The sequence below is a fragment of the Limulus polyphemus genome, unplaced genomic scaffold (assembly GCF_000517525.1).
Source record: "Limulus polyphemus unplaced genomic scaffold, Limulus_polyphemus-2.1.2 Scaffold52, whole genome shotgun sequence".
Taxonomy (NCBI): domain Eukaryota; kingdom Metazoa; phylum Arthropoda; class Merostomata; order Xiphosura; family Limulidae; genus Limulus; species Limulus polyphemus.
Window position 1 is genome coordinate 1300683 of NW_013665662.1, and position 20818 is coordinate 1321500.

At 33.0% G+C, this 20818-nt stretch overlaps 1 protein-coding gene across 1 annotated transcript in view; it reads right to left on the reverse strand.

The window, feature by feature from the left end:
- Positions 1–323: 323 nt before the first annotated feature.
- Positions 324–20818, reverse strand: part of LOC106463350 (ankyrin repeat and SAM domain-containing protein 1A-like) — a 60129-nt gene continuing 39634 nt past the window's right edge. The window contains exons 2-8 of the mRNA XM_013923376.2: positions 18946–19026; positions 15802–15958; positions 4832–4906; positions 2735–2956; positions 2200–2377; positions 1328–1556; positions 324–408 (exon numbers count right to left, since the gene is read on the reverse strand). Coding sequence (XP_013778830.1) covers positions 324–408; positions 1328–1556; positions 2200–2377; positions 2735–2956; positions 4832–4906; positions 15802–15958; positions 18946–19026 — 1027 coding nt within the window. The remainder of the gene's footprint in view (positions 409–1327; positions 1557–2199; positions 2378–2734; positions 2957–4831; positions 4907–15801; positions 15959–18945; positions 19027–20818) is intronic.

The following is a 20818-nucleotide window of genomic DNA, read 5'->3' on the forward strand; positions in this document are numbered from 1 at the left end:
GTAAACCGCATTTCTGACACCACTTTGTTCCCATCGTGCTATTACTCGTATTTTGCTTTCCCTTCATCCTTATTATGATTGTACTCATTCTATCAGAAATCGACTCACACCAATTTAATCATAATGATTTATTTGTGTTAGCTTAAAACAAATACTAACTTAGACAATTAAAAGGTCGAGTTGAGTCAAATTACGATTTTTCTTAAAAGAAATTGTTTTTTTGTTGTTTCAAATTATCAAGCTCTATCTTCATAGTGAAAATATCCTTGCTACAGTTTTGTGGAAAGACTGAAGTTTAGTTTAAATCATGAGTTTCTTCTTGGTTATTGTAAGCTAGATTGAGAACGTGAAAACTTGCTTTCAATATATTTCACAACTCGAGGTTTTCGGAAAGAATACCCAACATTTCTGACACATTAAAACAAATAACACTTTTTAATCTGTGTTTCCATACATATTCTACCCCCCCCCCCCCCTGAAAATCGAAACACATCGATTGAAAATGCATGCCTTCCGTATAATAATAAAAAAAACCCTCAAAGTTTAAAGTACAGTTAGTTAAAGAAATGAAACTGTTCCACTGATCCAGTCCTGTGCCAACGGACCTAACACACATATTAATATAACAAATCAAACCAAACTGTGCCTAAATGCTATATATAATCTTTAAAGAAGTATATCCTTATGGACCCACTACCAAAACACTACACTATTAGTGATTACAAAGACAGACTAATGCGTTATATGCAGTCAGTGGTATGATACATCCAAACAGAAATCTTTACACCTCTGAGTAGGATAGGGACTCATCCAAACAGATATATTTACACCTCTGAGTAGGATAGGGACTCATCGAAGCAGAAATCTTTACACCTCTGAGTAGGATAGGGACTCACCCGAACAGAAATCTTTACACCTCTGAGTAGGATAGGGACTCATCCAAAGAAATCTTTACACCTCTGAGTAGGATAGAGACTCATCCAAGCAGAAATCTTTACACCTCTGAGTAGGATAGAGACTCATCCAAGCAGAAATCTTTATGTATCTCTGAGAAGAATACTGACTCAAGAGACAGATAATGGTGATTATTTTTATTTTTACATATATTTTAAAGAACACATTTGAATAAGATTAAAACGAATATCGATCTCTATTTTTAACTACAAAAATGAATATATATAAATAACACAAATGAAAAAGTCTTGCAGAAGTTACAATAGTTAGATTTAGATTTGCTATCAAAATCTGCAGGTTGATTGGTTGAACTAACGCCCTGTACACTAATTGATGAGAAATTTCTAATCACTCTAATCATAATGAAACTTACCCTGAGGTTCGTTTACTTGAACTGAAAGACCTGGGTGGAGGTGGAACTTCATAAAAATTGGTATCTAAAATGAGAGAACTATTCTGTTTTGTAGGAGATATACCATAAGAAGACAACCTCTCAGGTAGAAGGACGTTCGCATAAGTCCCGGAGAGAAAACCAGGTGGCGGTGATAACGAACACGGAGATTCTACTACATCTTCATCCGTAGCGACTAGAGTAGTGTGGTCTAAAATAATCGCCAGGGGGAAGATGATAATTTTCATGCCCAAACACACACACACAAACTAATGAAAATTACGTATTTGTTAAATAGAATAAAATAAACGACGTATCACATTTTATTTGTGAAAACATTAATCTTTTTCACATGAGATCACAATTATGGGGCGGTTAACTCTATCTAAGTTCTCTATAATGACATTTTACGAAAAAAACAAGAATAAATTAATTTTGGCATTGCTCATAAAACATATGTTAAACACTCCCTTTTCAAATTAGTTCGTTAAATGAGAAAGGTTTTAACTAGTTCCTTAATTTTTATTGAAGTCTCAACATCAAAAATGTTATTGCTTTAAAAGTGTCAGTTTATTAAGAATATATATTAATCAATACCAAAATAGCGTGAAGATTAAACGTGAACGTTTATGTGTAAATCATAAATATATTTTTGTTACTTTTTCCTGAAAACAAAACAGCACAATTAGTTGTGAAATAAGTTAATAACACATTAAAATTAACTTAAATCAAATATTGGGGAACTATAACTTAAAACCCTAACGCATAATTTTGTATTTTCTAAGGATACGTAAGACGATAAAACCTTTTAAGTGTCTATTAATCGTCTGAGGCTTAGTATAATGATCACATACCTTTGACTATTTTGAAGGTTTTTTTAGCGATGTTGGTGTTTAGATCTTCTAATAAATCAAACACTGTTCTTCCATGCTGATCTTGTAAATTAACATCAACCCCATAATCTAAGAGAAGCTTCACAACTTCATTTTTGCCATAAAAGGCCGCCTCATGGAGCGCACTACCACCCTCTGCCTGTAAATTTGAAATTCGTGAAATACAATATATATATGCTGTTTTGAATTAAAAATATAAATATGAACTACAAAACCAGATTTAAAACAAATGAGAAGAACGATGTGTTAGGTAAATATGCAAGCATAAGAGTAAAATCCAAAGTACAAGAATATTGGACGTCTTTGGCAAAAACAAAATTTGCAATATAAAATAGACCAAGAAAGAACATTTTTGTATTAAATTCAAGCATGAGAATTAATAGAATTAGATAGACATAATTTTGACAGTTCGTTCATAGCTTTACTTTCTCAAATAACTGTGGTTCGGTTGGGCTGTTAGTAGCTGTAATAACAATATTTATTGTAAGCATCTTACCAGGAAGTTTACGTCAAATCCAGCGTCTAAAAGAGTTCTAACTGCTTGCTTGTGTCCGTTTCTTGACGCCAGATGGAGAGGGGAATGTTTTTTGATGTTATTTCGAAGCAATTGGGGATTGTGTTTGATGAGCTGTTCCACAGTTTCTAATCGACCATATTGGGCAGCTAAATCAAGGGCTGTTTCTTCCTTCAGGTTCCGTATGGTAGGGTCACAATTATTCTATGATCAAGAATCAAACTACACTTGAACCGACATTATCAAATGGCGGTGGAAATGTGTGCATTTAGTCATCATCAATATAAAATATTTCTTTTTTGTTACAGCCTAAGATGTCAAGTCATAAGGTTGAGGTCTTTAACACACACACGCAAATAACAAAGAAAAACAAGATAAATATTATATAATAAAAGTGGCGTTCTCCCAACTCTTTGAATCTGTCGTAATCTCATACGATAATTTACTTTCTATCAGACATAAAATATACTTTGACGATCATGAATTTGGCCAGTAAATACCCAGATTTCTGAAAAATAAACAGGTCAACATTCACGGGCGAATGTGCAACATGTCTCCGTCACACAATCCGAACATGGCCAATTCTGACACCAGAAAATTAAAAGAACTGTCTATATCATTGTTTGGAACCTGCTAGAAGGTATATTTGTATCAAATGCCATATAATGTAGTTTACATACACATGAATAGTTCACGAAAACCCAAATTGTGCTTTCCTCGCTGAAAAGTGGAGCAAAAGACAAAAATTCCAAAATTGTCTATATCTTTATACTAAATAGCACGTAAAATGGTCGAAATATGTCAGAGTAATTGACCAAAAAACCCCTACAATTATAATTATTTGTGAGCTCCGATTCTCTTAAAAAAAAGACACAAAATGGATAAATTCAACTTTTTTGTATGTATGTCATGTGTTGGAAGCGTGAAAAATTATATTTTTGCCAATTTCACGTTGATTGCTATAAATATGACTGCACATGAGCCCAAAATATACATTTTTTTACCTATGACCCTATGTAATCCTTAGAAAATGTTTAAATACAAAAAATGAAAAAGGTTTCTGGGCGTTTTAGGCCTACCATGTTTCAAGTTAATCCGCCTAGAAATGAAAGAATGTATGTGGTCGATTGAAAGGTGTTTGGAAAAAGAAGAAACAATAAAAAAATATTGTGTTTCCATACGAGACATAATAAATAAATAAGCTGTTCTTTTGTTCTTTACTTTGTGATGTCTTAAACATAGTACTAGTTGAAAATGAGTAATGATTCCCAAAGCTATTAAATTCTTTTGAAAATTTCTAGAAAATAATACGTTCCTTACGTCGCGCTGAGATGGTTTCAATAGTAGCAGATTTGTTTACGTTTTTCTTCGTTTTTTCACACCATTCAACCATTTTTCAATTCCATCACTTCAAATAAATTTTTATAGCTCTGGATCACTTGTATTCTGAAAGGCTCTTCATTAAAATCAGCTTCACGTACAACATCAACACCAGTTATTATTCGTTGCCTTATTGCTAATGTATTTCAACAGCATAAGTGTGGAGGGGTAGAATTTATTTTCTGGTTAAATCTATGTGTTTGAATACGAATAAATGGATAAATTAAAACAAACATCTTTAAAACATATACGAAAAAAAAACACCTAAAAGGCATAGTCGTTCTCTTCGTCCCTTTTACGTCAAAAACACGAGATTTCTTTCTTAAGAGAACACGGCCATTTTTCGAAAGCGTTTCACCCTATTTTTATTGTTCTTATAATCATTTAGCTTCTTACCAAATATAGAAGACGATAATTAACAGTATTTTGCTTAAGTAGGAAATAAAATTAACTTAATAATAATTTTTGAAATTTGAATAATACCAAAAAAATGAAAACCTAAGTTATTTACAATTTAAAAAATATATATACATTGAAAGCACACATGTCTAAGGTAATTTATTCGAATTTTCAAAAAGTAAAGACCAGGTTTATTCATCAATCAACTACGTGTTACAAGGCAGCTTCGCTAGGATCCTTATTAAATTATTCAGGTTAAAAAAATATAAAATTTATGAAAGGACGGTGTTTAACACTTACTTGGAGCAAGAGAGTTACGACGTCAGTGTGGCCATACTGGGCAGCTGAGTGTAACGCCGTTTCATGATCATGATTCTGTAAATACACAACGCCACATGTTGAAATAAACAACAAAATATCTCCATGGAAACCACACTGTCTAATAAATAGCTTTTCACATTTAATATTTACAATAACATAACGTAGAATATAGAAACAAAATCACTGTTGAGATTAAAACCGCGCACACAACGATAGCTTATTTAATCGTTTTTTTTTATTGTTTTTTTTTGTAGAGCAAAGCCACACTGGGCTATCCGCTGTGTCCACTGTGAAGAATCGAGCCCTGGATTTAAGCGTTGTAAGTCTGTAAACTTACTGCTGTTCCACTATGGGACAACTTATTTAATAAATCAAATTCTATTTTGAGTGCGATTTTGTGCACAGGTGCCGTCTAATTTAGTTGAAATCATGGCTAATTAAAGTTGAGTGTGGTAAGATCTATATAAATATAATAGTACTGTCTGTTGTATGTCCATGCAACTACTTCGCAGGATGTGGATGGATCTTTACCAAAATTGGTATGGAGGTTCATTAGGTCCATGGGGAGATACATACAATTTTCGGTTTTGCATTCTGCATTTTTATGGGTGTTTTTTTACCACTATCTCACCTCCTGTCGATGGATCAAATTTGGTATGGAGGTTCATTGGGTCTATAGAGAGATACATGCAAATTTTCAGTTTTGCATTTTACGGTTTGTATGGGCATTTTTGCGTTTTTTTACCACTACTTCGCCTCCTGTTGATGTATCTCACCAAATTTGTTGGGTCCATACGGAGATACATGCAAATTTGCGGTTTCACATTTTGTGTTTTCCATTATTTATGGGCGTTTTTTACAATTACATATGAGGGAAGCAACTTTTCATGTCCAAAGGTAACCTTTCATTAATCATGAATTTACACAACTTCCGTCCAGCTAGTATTAGATAATTTAATAACAAATATAGTTTCATGAACTGTTTGCAAGGAGGTTTAAATAGAGGGTAGTACGTCAAAAATGAAATTAAAAGAAGAACTTGTAATATGGAAATTACGGTATTATTTACTGATAAAACAAGTAATTCTGTTTTTAAAACTATATTTTTTATTATATTAAAAAAAATATTACGTTTCGCTAGGTTTACCTAGCATCGTCAGATGGATACAATTGAATAACGGAACAAAGCCGTTACATATTGGAATATCAACAACAATACTACGTCGCTAAGCAACATAATCAATGAAAGAAACAATTATTAAAAAGGAAAAATAAAACAAATATAATTTTATACCTAAATATTGGTTAACTAGTTTTTTGTTTTTTAATAAAGAGAATTTCTTTGAATTTTTTTCGATTTGTATTAATTTCTCTGCCAATAATTGAACATTCGAAAAAATAAACAAAAGAGTGACTATTTTAAGCAGTATGCTTAAAGGAAGGAACTTTAAATGCTTTTTCAATCTTGTGGACAGTTTTCGGGAGGTTTCTCGAATGTAAGAATTACCAGTGTAATCACCAATATGGGAGTGTAATTCGTTACGAGGATCCTGGAGTGGCCTTGACAACAAATTTGCCTGATACAATTTGGTCTTATTTTCTTGCTGGTTAAAAAGGAAATTTTCAAATTAAATCCATATTATTTTCTTTGAGTGTTTTTAAAATAGTTTTGTGAATGCCATGGAAAAGCCTAGGGATGTATATAATACAATAAAATAATATGGTATAACACACATTAAAAATGTTTTTTTTTCCCTAAATCACTGGTCGTATCTTTAGGCTGTGATTCATTTTCTAGGACTAATAAAGTTTTACGTGTAACTATTAGATACTCGCTTTGTGAATCAAGCTGTGACTTTAACATATTTAGCTTTGTTGGAAATACTTGCTGTGGATATCAAGTAATGTTAGCTTTATGAAAAAGGAACTTTATGATATCCCTATTTCTTGTGTAGGATCATTGTTTGTTTATTTATAATTAAGCACAAAGCTACACAATGGGCTATCTGTGCTCTGCCCACCACGGGTATCGAAACACGGATTCTAGGTTCATTGAAACAACTCCATTATATATTAACTCCCGAATATATGCCTTTACGAAAAACAGTGGTATGAAATCCAAGTTTGTTTTTATTTCAAACAAACCATTTAAAAAAATAAGCTTTTTCAACAACTTCACTTTCAACTGCAAACATAATGTTGTGGTGGACTGCATTCGAATGTGAAAGAAAAACTATCGATAACGGGTCCAGAAAAATGGAGAATGGAGTGCAATGGAAATGACAATTTCTTCACTTCTGAACACGAATAAATGAGCTAAAACAGGTGAACAGGATTTCCATTCTTAGACAGTCTATCTGGTTATAATGAACGTAGCCGTGAGTGATATTGACTGGCTGTCTTCTCTCTAATCCATCACTTGTAAATTAGGGACGACTAGAGTAGATAGCCCTCGAGTAGCTTTACACAATATTCAACAAACAATAAAACAGAACACAATGAATTGCTTCTTCAACAAGAACTTGTGTGAATAGAATTTTTTACACCAAAGCTAACCATAAAGGTCAGAATCTTTTAGTTTTGTGAAAGATTCAAGAGTTTTTGACAAAAGACGAAGCTTTCGTGAAATATGGAGGCTAATACCCAAGCTAGAAAATTTTCCAAGATTATAGTTATAAAGTTTATAAGACAAAACTATAGAACTAGAGGAGACATTCGGTTTACGATTTTTTGGTAAGCCGTATATTTGTGGTGTACGAAAATGTGAAGGTTGTAAAAAATGTAAGCCACTTGAAAATTTGTCAGGTTTATACAACTGTAATAAAAAAGGATTTTTATTTCTAGCTTGGACGTTAAGACGTCTAATCTTACAAAGTGAACTGAATCATTTAAAATAGTGTTCATGTCACTGTGGTATTTACAGCAATTTACCACAACAATTAATTGTCTTCATGTAATTATAATAAAACAATGGCTTGATAATTTTTTTAGATATCGTAATGCTTTAAATTTTCCGTTTTTAACTTGGTTATTAACACACGCGCTCACTCGCTGAGTATAGTGACTTTCACGAGGAAACTGTGGAATAGTTTTAAGGCAGGATGATTGTTTAGAAGTGAAATAAAAGCATTTTTGGTCATTTGAAAAGGTTATTCAAACTTATGTATCTGACAACGCTAGGTAAACTTTGCAAAATGTTGTGTGTTTTTTGAATCAAGTAAAATTAAAACAAAAGTATAATTACTTGTTTTATCCATAAATAAAACATTAATAGCCGAAAGGTGTTGTTAATGGACTGCATCTGTCTAGGAAGTTTTTGGATGACGTTTCGACCTGATGAAGATTTGCGTTAGCAGCTCGAAACTTGTCCAAAAATATCCTAAACAGGAAATCCAATAACATTTTTTCCAGTTTCACGATGGAATATAATATTACACACACACACACACATGTGCAACGAGACACATACATAGAAATTTCAAGGGCGTAGCTTTTGTTTTATAAGTGAGGAGGACGTAGGATGGTTGCTACAACAGGGGCAGGGTTAAATATAAATATAATTGAAATGTGAGGGGGCAGTACTTTATCAAACAATGTGAAAGAGTCCGTGTTCCTCTATGCCCAGTGAAAGTTGTGTGTATGTATAGAATAAATATAGCACCGGCCAAGAAATCAAGAAATAACGAAACGTTGAAATACTTTGAACAAAGTATTATATAAATTGTTACAGGTAAAACTTTCTAAGAACTTGAATTGAAGTTGAAATCAATTATACTATTTTTGTGTGACACATATAAAGATCGAAATGAATATAATTAGAGATATAATATGTAAATAATTTTACTCCTTAGGTCAATACTTCACTATATATATATATATTTCTCATTATTGTTGGTATTTTAGGTTGATGTTAGTGCACCTTTTTATTTTTGGTGGTATATTTTAGGTTGATGTTAATGACACCTTTTTATTTTTGGTGGTATATTTTAGGTTGATGTTAATGACACCTTTTTATTTTTGGTAGTATTTTAGGTTGATGTTAGTCTGAGCTGAGGGGGCTTGGGGAAATTGTGTATGGGGCTCTCAGAACTGAACTTCATAAATAAGTCAAATTCAATACTATCTATTAATTACAATTTTAGCGAAACACTAACATAAGTGATGGGTAGATAATATATGAAATATTAACTCTAATACTTATAATAGATATAAGGTAATGACAAAAGTTTTTTTTTTAAAGAGCAATCAAATAGTAATGAAGGAACAAGCTGTACGAACATGTCAATGAAAAAGTATAAAATAACACTTTTATATGAAACAACTAAAATCGGGAAATCCCCTTCCCCCCCAATCAGGTGTTAATGACCGTTTACGATCCTCTTGTTATTTTTTGGTTGTTTTAGTAACAACGTTTTGTTGTTCTTGGTAGTGGTTAACATTAGTTACACCTTTTCGTTCTTGTTATTTTTTTTTGTAATTTAGGTTGACTTTGCCCCAGTGGCTCAGCAGTAAGCCTGAGGGCTCAAACCGCTAAAAACCGGGTTTCGATACTCATGATGGGCACAGCACAAATATCCTATTGTGTAGCTTTGTGCTTAACGACAAACAAACAAAGTTTGATTTTAGTGACACCTTTTTTGTTCTTGTTTGTACTTTAGGTCGATGTTAGCGGTAATTGTTTCATTTTTTTTGTTGATAAGTTAGATTTATGTTAGTGACACTTTTCGAGTGTGTTACGCTCTTTAACTTCACACTATTCATGATGTTCATTGTTTGTAGAAGATGACGAAAGTTTTTACTTTGCTTGTTGAATTATATTTTCTTTTTCCATAGCATAGTTTGGGAGTAAGATATCTTTTACATTTTGTATACGGTGAGCAGCAATTTTTTTTGCAGTTTCATTAATCGTAATGGGAGAGAATGAATAAACACAAGATCAAAATTACGGAGATAGTTTCAATCTAATACAATCCCGACGACATCAATCTTACACGGGAACACCATAAGGTGCATAACCAATAAGTCATGCCAAAAGCTTAAGACATCTGTGGTTTAAATTAGTCCTATCTAACCGTTTGCTTAACACATAACCTGTCTCCTGGAAGGAGTCACTACCGTTTCAGTTACTTCCAAAACTTAAGGAGTGGGGTAACATTACTTTCTGATTTGTAAATAAAATTTAAATTACAAAAATCTATACTTCTTATGGAATCAATCTCATAATCAGTGGACCTTCAGCCAAATTTATCGGTACTTTCAGATCGATCTCGCACCACGAGACAACTGTCGTTACAAGGTGCTAACCTGGCTAATAACAGAAGAGAATGAATGACCCAGCAGCAGGTTACCATGACAACGCTGGGAAGAAAAGGAGGAATCTGTGGAAATAAACTGATTACAGCATTATCACAGGTGATAAAATCCTACGTCATTCTAAATCCCTACCAGGCAAAACGTCTATGGTTTTGTGACATCAATGTTTCCAATAATAATAATAATAATAAGAGAGTATGCATAATGCAAAATAACACATTTAATGGTACTAGCCACAAAATAGAAATAAGAGTTACTCCATAACAAATTTTCATATTTTTAGTCCATATATTTAAAAAACAACATTTTTCAAATGTTTCTTTTCAGAATAAAATATTGCATTTCTTATGTACAGTTTACAAAGCATAAGCAAGTCTACCCTTTAGTATATATAGTAGGATAAAACAACGTTTTCCATTAAAAACACAGCTTATAACATGAAACTTTAAGCTGCTAAAATATTTGTTATATTGCACCTTCTCCAAATGTTGGTAACAATAAGATGGTAATCATCTTTTGGGGTATCTGGATCTGCACTTGTGTTATTATTCTTACAGATATTTAATAAGAACTTTACATTCTATGCAATGTTTCAGTTTTTAAGGCATAATAGCTAATCTGTTCTGACCAATTCCCTGGGAAACATTATTCATTGAATAGTATAGGCTGATTCATCTTTGTTTGTCATCTTGAAAAAAAATGTTAACATATCACAACTTCAGACAACAAGGGACCAAATGCTCCTGCTCACTCACCCTTGTGAAAAATAAATATTTAAACCCACCCTCTATGTTTCAGGTAATCACTGTTTGTTCCCATCTTAAGCTCCTGTAGAGCTCTGACCACCATTACTTCTAATGGCAACTTATTCCATAAGTTAATCACCATATTAGAAAAACAAAACTGTTTTAACTGGAATCTAGCCTGTATTTTCAAATCTTAAACTTTGTTCTTATTTCCTATTATCTTCCAAAAATAGCATAAAGAAACCAGAGGTTTTTATACTCTGAATATTCTTCTAAACTCCACTCATATTACCTCTCAAGAGAAAATAAGAGATCTTAACCTCTCCTTGTAAGATAACCCATTCATCTCTGGAGTTGATCACTTTTCTTAATAACTAAGTAAACTAGTGATTACGATATTATAGTTTTAGTTAATAATCATGTTCATAACATGATTTTCAGATTTCACTGAAGATGAAATGAGTGTATTTCAAACCATTCAAACCTTGTAAATAAAATGTTTTGTGTATTATCAACCGTCTTCATCTTCATTATCAGACTTCAGTTCTCCATCATGAATTCATTCTGTAAAACCTCAATTTCTCCATACTGCTAGAAATATCTAAAAGTTTAATGTCATCAGAAAACTTTTCTGGGTTACTAATTATGCCTCTATCAATATTACCAATTTAGAGAAAAAAAAAATGAAGCCCCAAGCTCTGAACCCTGAGATACTCCACTAATAACAATGGTAAAATTTAACTGAACTCCTTTAATAATAACCTTTTGCTTTCTCTCATTCAACCACCCTACAATTCGATTTACTGGTCTTTCTCCAACTCCTGTCAATGTAATTTTGTTAGCTAATATTCTGTGTGACACCTTATCAAAGGTGAAAATCTAAATATAGCAAGTTCACACACCCTTTCTTTTGTCTAGATGATAAGTTAAATCCTCAAAAAAAAAAGATAACATGTTGGGTTTTACTTATATCATATTTTCCTACATAATTTTGTAAAGCTTCTTTCATCAAACTCTAGAAATTTACACACTGTGGAAGTAAAACTAACTGGCCTATAATTTTAAGGGTAATTCTTATTACCCACTTTAAAAATAGGAATATCATAAGTAATTCTTCAATCCTCACGCACATGTCCACTTTCTATTGACCTATCAAAAATGAAAGATAGAAACTTGCATATCTGATTACTAATCTTCTTTAAAACCTGGAGAAAACCTTGTATGGCTATATTTTAGTCTCTTAGTCTTTCTACTTCCCACCAGGAGATTACTATCTACAATGTTCTGATCGACTCTATTATTTGCCATAGAATTTTCAGGGTCAGGAATATTGCCAAAATTCTCTCTCTCTTGTAAAAATAGAAAATACATTCAAAAGTTCATCCATCTTATAGCCTTAAAGAAATACCTTGTCATCAGCATCCTTTGAGGGTCCAATTCCCATTTTAACATACTTAAAATATCCTTGTTGTTAGTTTTAACATTATCAGCCAGCAGTTTCTCATAACTATTATGGATTTTCTAATTTTTTTTTAAACCAAATCCACAGTTTTCCTATAGCTCTGTAAATCTTCCAACCTCTCTGTTAATTTATACTTTGTAAACTTATAGTATTTGTCTCTGATCTACTCTGTTATGTCTTTAGTAAACAAATTAGATTTGATATTTTCTGTTATCCTTTATCTCTTTTTTTAGGAACATGCCTATCTTGAATTAAAAGCAACTTATTTATAGATTCCCAAACTTGTTCCAAATTTCCTCTTCACTTATTATCCCAATTTTCTAATAATGTAAATCAGGAATCTGGAATCAGGTCTTTTATTTTTATCACAACATGTAGTAGGAGATGGTAGAGTTCTAAATTTTGGAGCTGGCAATCCATTTGTAATCCATCTGATACCACAAAATATTTCCCACACTTTAGGAGAGACTTTACCTAGGGATGGTGGGTGGTAGGGTACTGCTGACTGACTGCCTTCCCTGTTGTTAGTAATTCAAAATTAGGGATAACTTTAGTAGGTTTAACATAAATACAAAATACAAGTACAAATATTACAACAAGTAGCAGACTGGCAAATCTGATTATGCAATTAACCTCTCCTCTCAGTGTTCTCCTACTTCAACTCTGCATCTATATCCTCATAGGTGTTTTACAATAAACCTAAGATGGCATTTTCCCTGGTTGGCTGTCTGACTATTTGGTATAGAAAATCAGCCTGAATCACTTTAAGTTATCTCCCTCAATTTGTATTTGATTCCATAGAATCCCAAACAATGTGTCTAAAATTGAAGTATCCCATGATTATTGTATCAGTATTCTTATTAGTATCAACATTGATCTCATTATAAAATTTAGAATTGACCTCTTTTGTCTGACCTGTTGGCCTCTAAAAATTGACAACTTTTTTATCTTTCAAACCCATATTTGTAGCCCATATAAATTCAACCTCTTGACTACCATTTTTTGTGACTTCAATCCCAACAGGCTGCAAAGGGTGCTTCTCTATATTACAATGAGCCCCCTTTTAAAGAGTCTATTGCTAGTAAATAACTTATAAAGTGGAATATAAAAATATAAATACTAATTTAAATATTCTCCAAGTCTAACCAACTTTCAGCAATTCTCATTATATCATAGTCTTCTAGTTCAGCTATTGCTCTGAACTCTCCTATTGTTCCTAATAACTTTAGAATAGTAGATACTAAACTTATTCTTGGCCCTACTGTGTTGATTTATTTTTTATAACTATTATTAAATTTTAAGCCCTGAATCTCTCATTTCCAACCTCTTCATTAACTTAGCCATTCTGTCAATTTGTTTTATTTCCAATTGCTCAAGCTTCCTCACCAATATGCAAGTTTAAACTGTCTTATATTAATATATTTACAGCTTTTACATACACATTACTGCTTAACCTGCTTAAATGGGGGCATTCTCTAGTACATAATTAACCCTTACTCTGAATAACTATCCTACAGGACCAAATAGCCTACATTTTTCCTTAAGCCTATTACTGATAATACTTTATTTAATCCTTGGAGCCTGTTAAGTACATTAGTCCCACGGCTAGCCCAATGAGGCATTCCTGAAGAGGATCATATGTCTATTTTTATCCGTAAACCTCAAAAGAAGATCTTTATAATTATTATCCAGCTTTTCTGAGTTACAATTTCCAACATAACTTGCTCTTACATGTACTACACAAAAAGAGAATCTTTCAGCCCTAGGCATCAGTAACTGAACTGACAAAACAATCTATATTGTCCTAGTTTGTTTGTTTGTATAAATTTTAGTGCAAAACTACCTATTGGGCTATCTGCACTGTGACCATTGTGGATATCGATCTGATTTTTACACTTAAAAGCTTTCACGTTTACTGTTAACCCACCTACTCTTTATCCACATACTCAGTGAGAGAGCCCCACACTATACAAGCCTCTTGATCATCTCATTCTTCATTGCAAGCAGCCAATGGATCAAATCTATTAGATACTGGTACCTGGATGTAAATTGAACTTGTCTCTTAGCTTTAACTTTTTTACTACATTGCGTCCTTGTAACCTCAGCACTTTCATTATCATTCTCTCCAAAGCAACTCTATCTAATTCCTGTTTTGCTTCCTTGATTTCTGCAACCAACCTCCTAATATCTCCTTCTAATAGAGCAATACTCTTCAAATCTATCTCCAACTCACCCTAAAGTAAGCTGCAGTGTATTATATCTTCCTAAGCCTACTAAAGGTCGCAATCAAATCCACACGTCTCAAACATAGCCCACTTCTGTAACCTATTGCACCCTATACATTCACCCCACTTACTCCTGAACTACTCTAACCATATTGAAGTTGACTCTCTTTATTCTCTATTTATAACCTACCCACTTAATATATATATATATATATATATATAAATACATTTAACTATTGCAAAGTTTATAGATTATTCTAAAACTAAATCCTCTAATTACTAATATTGATACTACAGAGAGTTGAGCACATTATATTAAAAAAATGGTAAGCAAAGTGCAGTGTTATGTAACAGGAAAAAATCCACAAACACAAAGGTTAAAGGCAAAAGCTGTCCATGTATACTAGGCAATAGTACACAATATAATCATAAAGGTCTAGCTTCTGGAAAAGTCACGTAGAAACAAACTGCTTCCGTCACTTATCCGTTCAACCATTGTATACCTCAACAAGCATCTGGAGAATGAAATAGTATTAGTGCCATTGCATACAAAGTCATAATGGTGAAGTCACTGAATGGACTGTTGAAATGGAAGCTAGGAAGTCATCATCTTCATACACTAGATGACTTATGAGAAGCAAAGAGAAATATGGGATATGCTTTGGACATGACTGACAGCCTTAAAACTGAAACTACAGAGCAAGGTTATTGTCAAGATGCATGGTCGTTAGGTAGAACATGACCAAATGTGGGGAGATGGGCTGTAACGACGTGGTGAGGCTACAAAGTCATTTTAATATAACACATATATATACTTATTAGTACACCATGTCTTTTAGCTACACTTAACTATCTGCACATTTAGTGAATAGCCTAAAGAAAACACCTAATATTCACATAACAAAAGTCAATATTTAATGTATTTTCCCCCTTGTTTTCTTGTCATTAAAATACTGTTGAAGAATTGTAATATATATTCATAAATAATTTGACAAGCTCGTTCAATTTTATAGTGTTACAGAGGGAAACCTTTTAGTTCAATTATGTTCATATTTGTTCCTAGCATTTTACTCCTTAGGTTTAATTTAAGAAATATATGAAAACCAAAAAATTAAATAAGGAGTTCAGAATAACATGGTATGTTTTTGTTTTGTTTTTTTGTTAATTAATATAAGAGTAAAAAATCACAAGAATCAGACTTACTGCAAGATTAACATTGGGTACTGACGGCCCATGGACAAGTAGTAACTTTACAATTTCTGTGTTCCCCGTCCAGGCCGCTAGATGGAGTGGAGTGGATCCTTTGTTGTCGACAACATTTGTGGAAGCCTCGTGAGTGAGAAGCAGAGCTACTATATCTCTAAAAAACAAAAAATAAAGGATAATAATAACAGAAAATAAGTGAGAAATGTAGAAATAATTTTTGAGTACCATTAGATAAATTATTAGTTTTACAACGGCATTTTTAATTCTGATATTTGCTGTTGTTGTTGTAATACTACAAGTTTCATTTTCTAAACTAACTGACAGTTTTTTGCATTTTTGTATCGTACCTAAAGAAGACAAACCAATGAGTTAAAATATTTCATTATGCTTACAAATCTCTTTGTAATATATATACAAGTACGGCAGTAGTGTTTTAATCAGGTGTTGTAGATAGTTATGTTTCCAAGGCTTAGGGAGGCATGTGATACTCTTAATAAAATCGATATATAGCTTACCAAGAAATTTGGAAGCCTGCCAAATTTTCTTTTAAATATTAGCAATTAAATCAGCAGTTAAAACTAGTACTTATTTAATGGTAGCACATATTTTCAAAACGTTATATTTATATTAACATAAATAACCTTTGAAATTTGAGAAAAATGTTAGATCCAATAGAGAAAAAACAACAGCACGTGTTTCTCAGAATTGGAGTTTACTTTTTGCTTATGCGCACGTTGAACCAATTAAAAATAATAACTATCACTTTTATAATGCACCCATAGTTGAAAGTGTCGATCTCACTCCACGTCTCGAACCTCAGATCCTCGGTTAGCAACCCGACACGCTATCCACTAGGCCCATCTTTTTCAGAAAATGTTTTCACATCAGATAACAAGAAGTTTTTGTGAAATTTAGCAACTAATCAGTGTTTTTCCATGCGTTCAATAAACAAATGAAAGCTTTAACGGCTGTAATTAGATTAAAAGGAGAGAAGAGGAAAAAGAGACCCCAAAATAAAACTATTACTAACTGTTACTTAGTATTTTTGCTTTAAGCCTGATCATGATCCATTTTCATTAGTACCAGTGAAGCTCATATTTATTTTGTTTAGCGTAAAAACTGCACAATGAGGATCGCACTCAAAATTCTAGAACAGCAGGGATCGAACTAAAAACCCTAGCGTTATAAGCCTTCAAGCCTCCCCCCCCCCCAGGCCACCGGGGGGTCCTTGTGCCTCATTACTTTCCAGTGTATTACACAGAAGGGTAGGCAAAGAAAATAGAAATAATGTGACAGAAACAAAAATTCCAATTTCAATATCAGCAAGTGCGTGAAGATTACACAGTGGTAGAGAAAATACACCTGCAAAGAATAAAGCAGGGCTTCCTATCACAGGAAGCTAGCTTGCCCACTTGAACGTTCTGTAGAGCTAGAACAGTGTTGAAGGATTCACTTTATCTTTCGTGCTTGACGTGGCCGTGATACCTCACATGTCTTGGCAGAAACATACGAGAAGAACGAGCAACTTATCGCGATAACACAGTTTACAGGCCGTGGTCGGTTCTGCTAAAATTAGTAACAATTTAATAAAAATGATGCGTATGCTGTTTGTAATGTCTTTTACTTACCAAAAGTAGCTTAAACTTGATAAATAAGAAACATTAATCCAACCAATTAATTACTGTATTATTTAGCAGCCACGAGTTTGAAAGGGCATTTTTTTATTATTAAAACTGTATATACTAAGTTATGATTGAGAAGGTTGGATGCTCTGAATCATGTCTACTTGACCTCAGTGGCATGTGGCAAATCTGAGGGCAGAGCAGATCTCACGTTGACTCAGTGGCATGTGGCAAATCTGAGGGCAGAGCAGATCTCACGTTGCCTCAGTGGCATGTGGCAAATCCGAGGGCAGAGCAGATCACACGTTGCCTGAGTGGCATGTGGCAAATCCGAGGGCAGAGCAGATCTCACGTTGCCTCAGTGGCATGTGCCATATCTGAGGGCAGAGCAGATCTCACGTTGCTTTTTGTTAGTTTTTTCATAAAAACTCCCAATTTTAATAAGTTGAAACTTTTTTTCCTGAATATCGCGAATTAAACCAAAGGTTGTAACTTGTGCATTACAGTTCAAACTTCAGAAACAACAAAATTATATGCATTTTTTTTCTAAATAAATTCTGCAGCTCTTAAATAACTGTTTTAAGCCTCCTTTTTTTTGGAGCTTAAATAACAATAAACAAGTTTTACTCTATTAAGCCTTAAAAGACCAAATGAGTTTCTTTCTTTCTCTGGTGATTTCAACAGGACAGTTGAATTGCCCTTTTAAGTACTTGTCCATTAGTACATTTGGCGCATTTTGCCGGCTTTATCTTTATTTATTTGCAATATTTTATAATTTTGAAGTACACTTTCGTCTTTTACAGTGTTTATTTTTGTGATTATATTAATTTTAATTTCGTAAACTTACCGCTGTCCCACAGGAGGACACGTAAGTTCTAAAATAGAAATATTTTCCTATATGGTCCATAAGAAAGAGTAATGTTGTGAGAGACTCCTTTGGATTATTTCGTTTTTAAAACCATGATCTTTTAAGGACAAACTGGTTAAAGTACGAATTACGTGGGTTTAGTGCTTGTAGTAACAAAATTGTTTAGGAAGACTGAGTTTTAGCTTAGTATCAGTTGATTAAGGTTTCTTTTGTGCAAGTATTTCAAAGGTAATTGTTCTGGAAAGAAGACGGTCAATATATAATAACAGTCTATTGGATTTTTGTAAATGACACCTCTATAACGAAGAGGTGGAAAAGATGGATACAGTTGATCAAATATATGATAACGTTACACACGGCGTTAACTCAAGTGTAAAGGTTACAGGAGATGTTTGTATACATCGGAGTCGATCTCTGTTATGTGTAAAAAGAAGAAACACATTGTATATTGTTTAAAACCAAGTCCAGTAATTAAACTTGGAAAAACTTAAAATGAAAACATCACGCTATGACTGCCAAATTGAAAGATTCTGACAACAAAACATCAATTCTTAAAACAAGAAAAAATCTGAAATCTAGACATGGATTGCTTTAGTTTGACCTTGACCTTCGTTTCTTCTCTAATCCATAGATCAATCATACAACACTTACTTGTGTCCGTTCAGTGCTGAGTGGTGGAGAGAAGTGTAACCACTCGGATCCTGGGTGTTCGCACCAGGTCCTCTTCTTAAGCTAGAATTGGAGAATACTTTTTTTATGCCTCTATGTAGTTTATTATACAGGAAAGTATTTTAACCGATATAAAAAGACAAAGAAAAAAGAATTTTTCTACCGCTTTTTAACAGAGACTGAACATAAAGGGGGAAATTATAAATACATTATTATGAAAAGAAACAAAACTCAAACCTATGTTGATGAAGTTGAATAATGAAATGATAACTTTTAGAGTACGATTTAAAAAATAAACTGCACCAAAATCAACGTGAATTCCTCTTCTTGAGTAGAAAGCGCGGCTATACAAAAGTAGAAAATTGATTATTTATACAGAAGGAATCATTTTAAAGATGACCAAATTGATATAAGCCTAACCTTCCATTTAAAAGCACACACATACATATATACCAGTTTTTTAACTTAAAACAAGAGGAAACAACTAAGTGAAGCTGAAGATAAATAAACAGTGTGAAAAGTTTCATATACAGTTCAAACTTTCACAAATTCAGTCATCATACAGTTTCATATCCATTTGTTAGTAACCTTTCTACTAAGACGCTGAATTGATAAACACTTTCAGGGTAAAAAAATATATATAATTTTTCTTATTGTAACAGATGCACGGAAAATTGTTCTTATTATCACAGAAACACTTTCGTAAGCATATGACGTAGAATGACTTGGCAGACAGCAGGAAACGGTAGTATTTGAAATATCTGGCTTCCCCCATACCAGGAACCGAGTATTTGTTAGTTGGGCAAATGATTAATTGTCTACGGATGTAACATCTTCAATACAATCTTCCTGTATCTTTCTAAATAGGAGTTTCTAGTGTTTTGTTCTCTGTAACACTGCAGCAGATGACTTATTGGGTTGGCCTAATGTCAGGGTCGATGTTTCGGTACACTTAAGTTTGTTTCGGAAGACAAAATGAAAATACAAAAACAGCTTTAAAAGTTCTAACTACTAAGGTATCAGGAAAGAAAGGGTTAGCAGATTCCTCGAATATACAATTTAAAATATGCCTTTTTCCTAGACACCTCTTCCAGACTACTAAACAATTTATACGAGTTGTTCTTGTTCTAGCATCTGAAATCTCCAGCATTCTGAAACACGCTATATATATATATATATATACAGTTTTCCAAAACGAATTACAGAATCCTCAAACACAGACAAAAGTTTAGAATACAGCTTTTACATGATGCCGTTTTCATACACGACTTAAAAACTCATCAGATGTAGACAAAAGTTTAGAATACAGCTTTTACATGATGCCGTTTTCCTATACACGACTTAAAGACTCATCAGATATAGACAAACTTTTAGAATACAGCTTTTACATGATGCCGTTTTCCTATACACGACTTAAAAACTCATAAGATGTAGACAAAAGTTTAGAATACAGCTTTTAGAAGATCTCACTTTTCTTTAACGCAGCATCAAGATTTCTAAGAAACATGCCAGAATTTCTAGTGCAGCTGCTACAAATTGTAAGTTTCCTTTTCTTGGAGTAACTGAAAAAGTGTGTACTGATAACGATATATTTCTCTTTGAATATAAATTATAGGTTATGAACATATTCAGGGTGTTTCATAGCGATTTTAACTTTAAAGGAAATGGAATGAAAATCAAGTTGGAAATAGATACTATATAGAAAATTTGTTTGTAATTAAGCACAAAGCTACACAATGGGCTATCTGTCGAAACCCGGATTCTAGCGTTGTAAGTCCACAGTCATACCGCTGTGCCATTGGAGGGTTGTTTGTTGTTTTGTTTTGGAATTTCGCGCAAAGCTACACGACGGCTA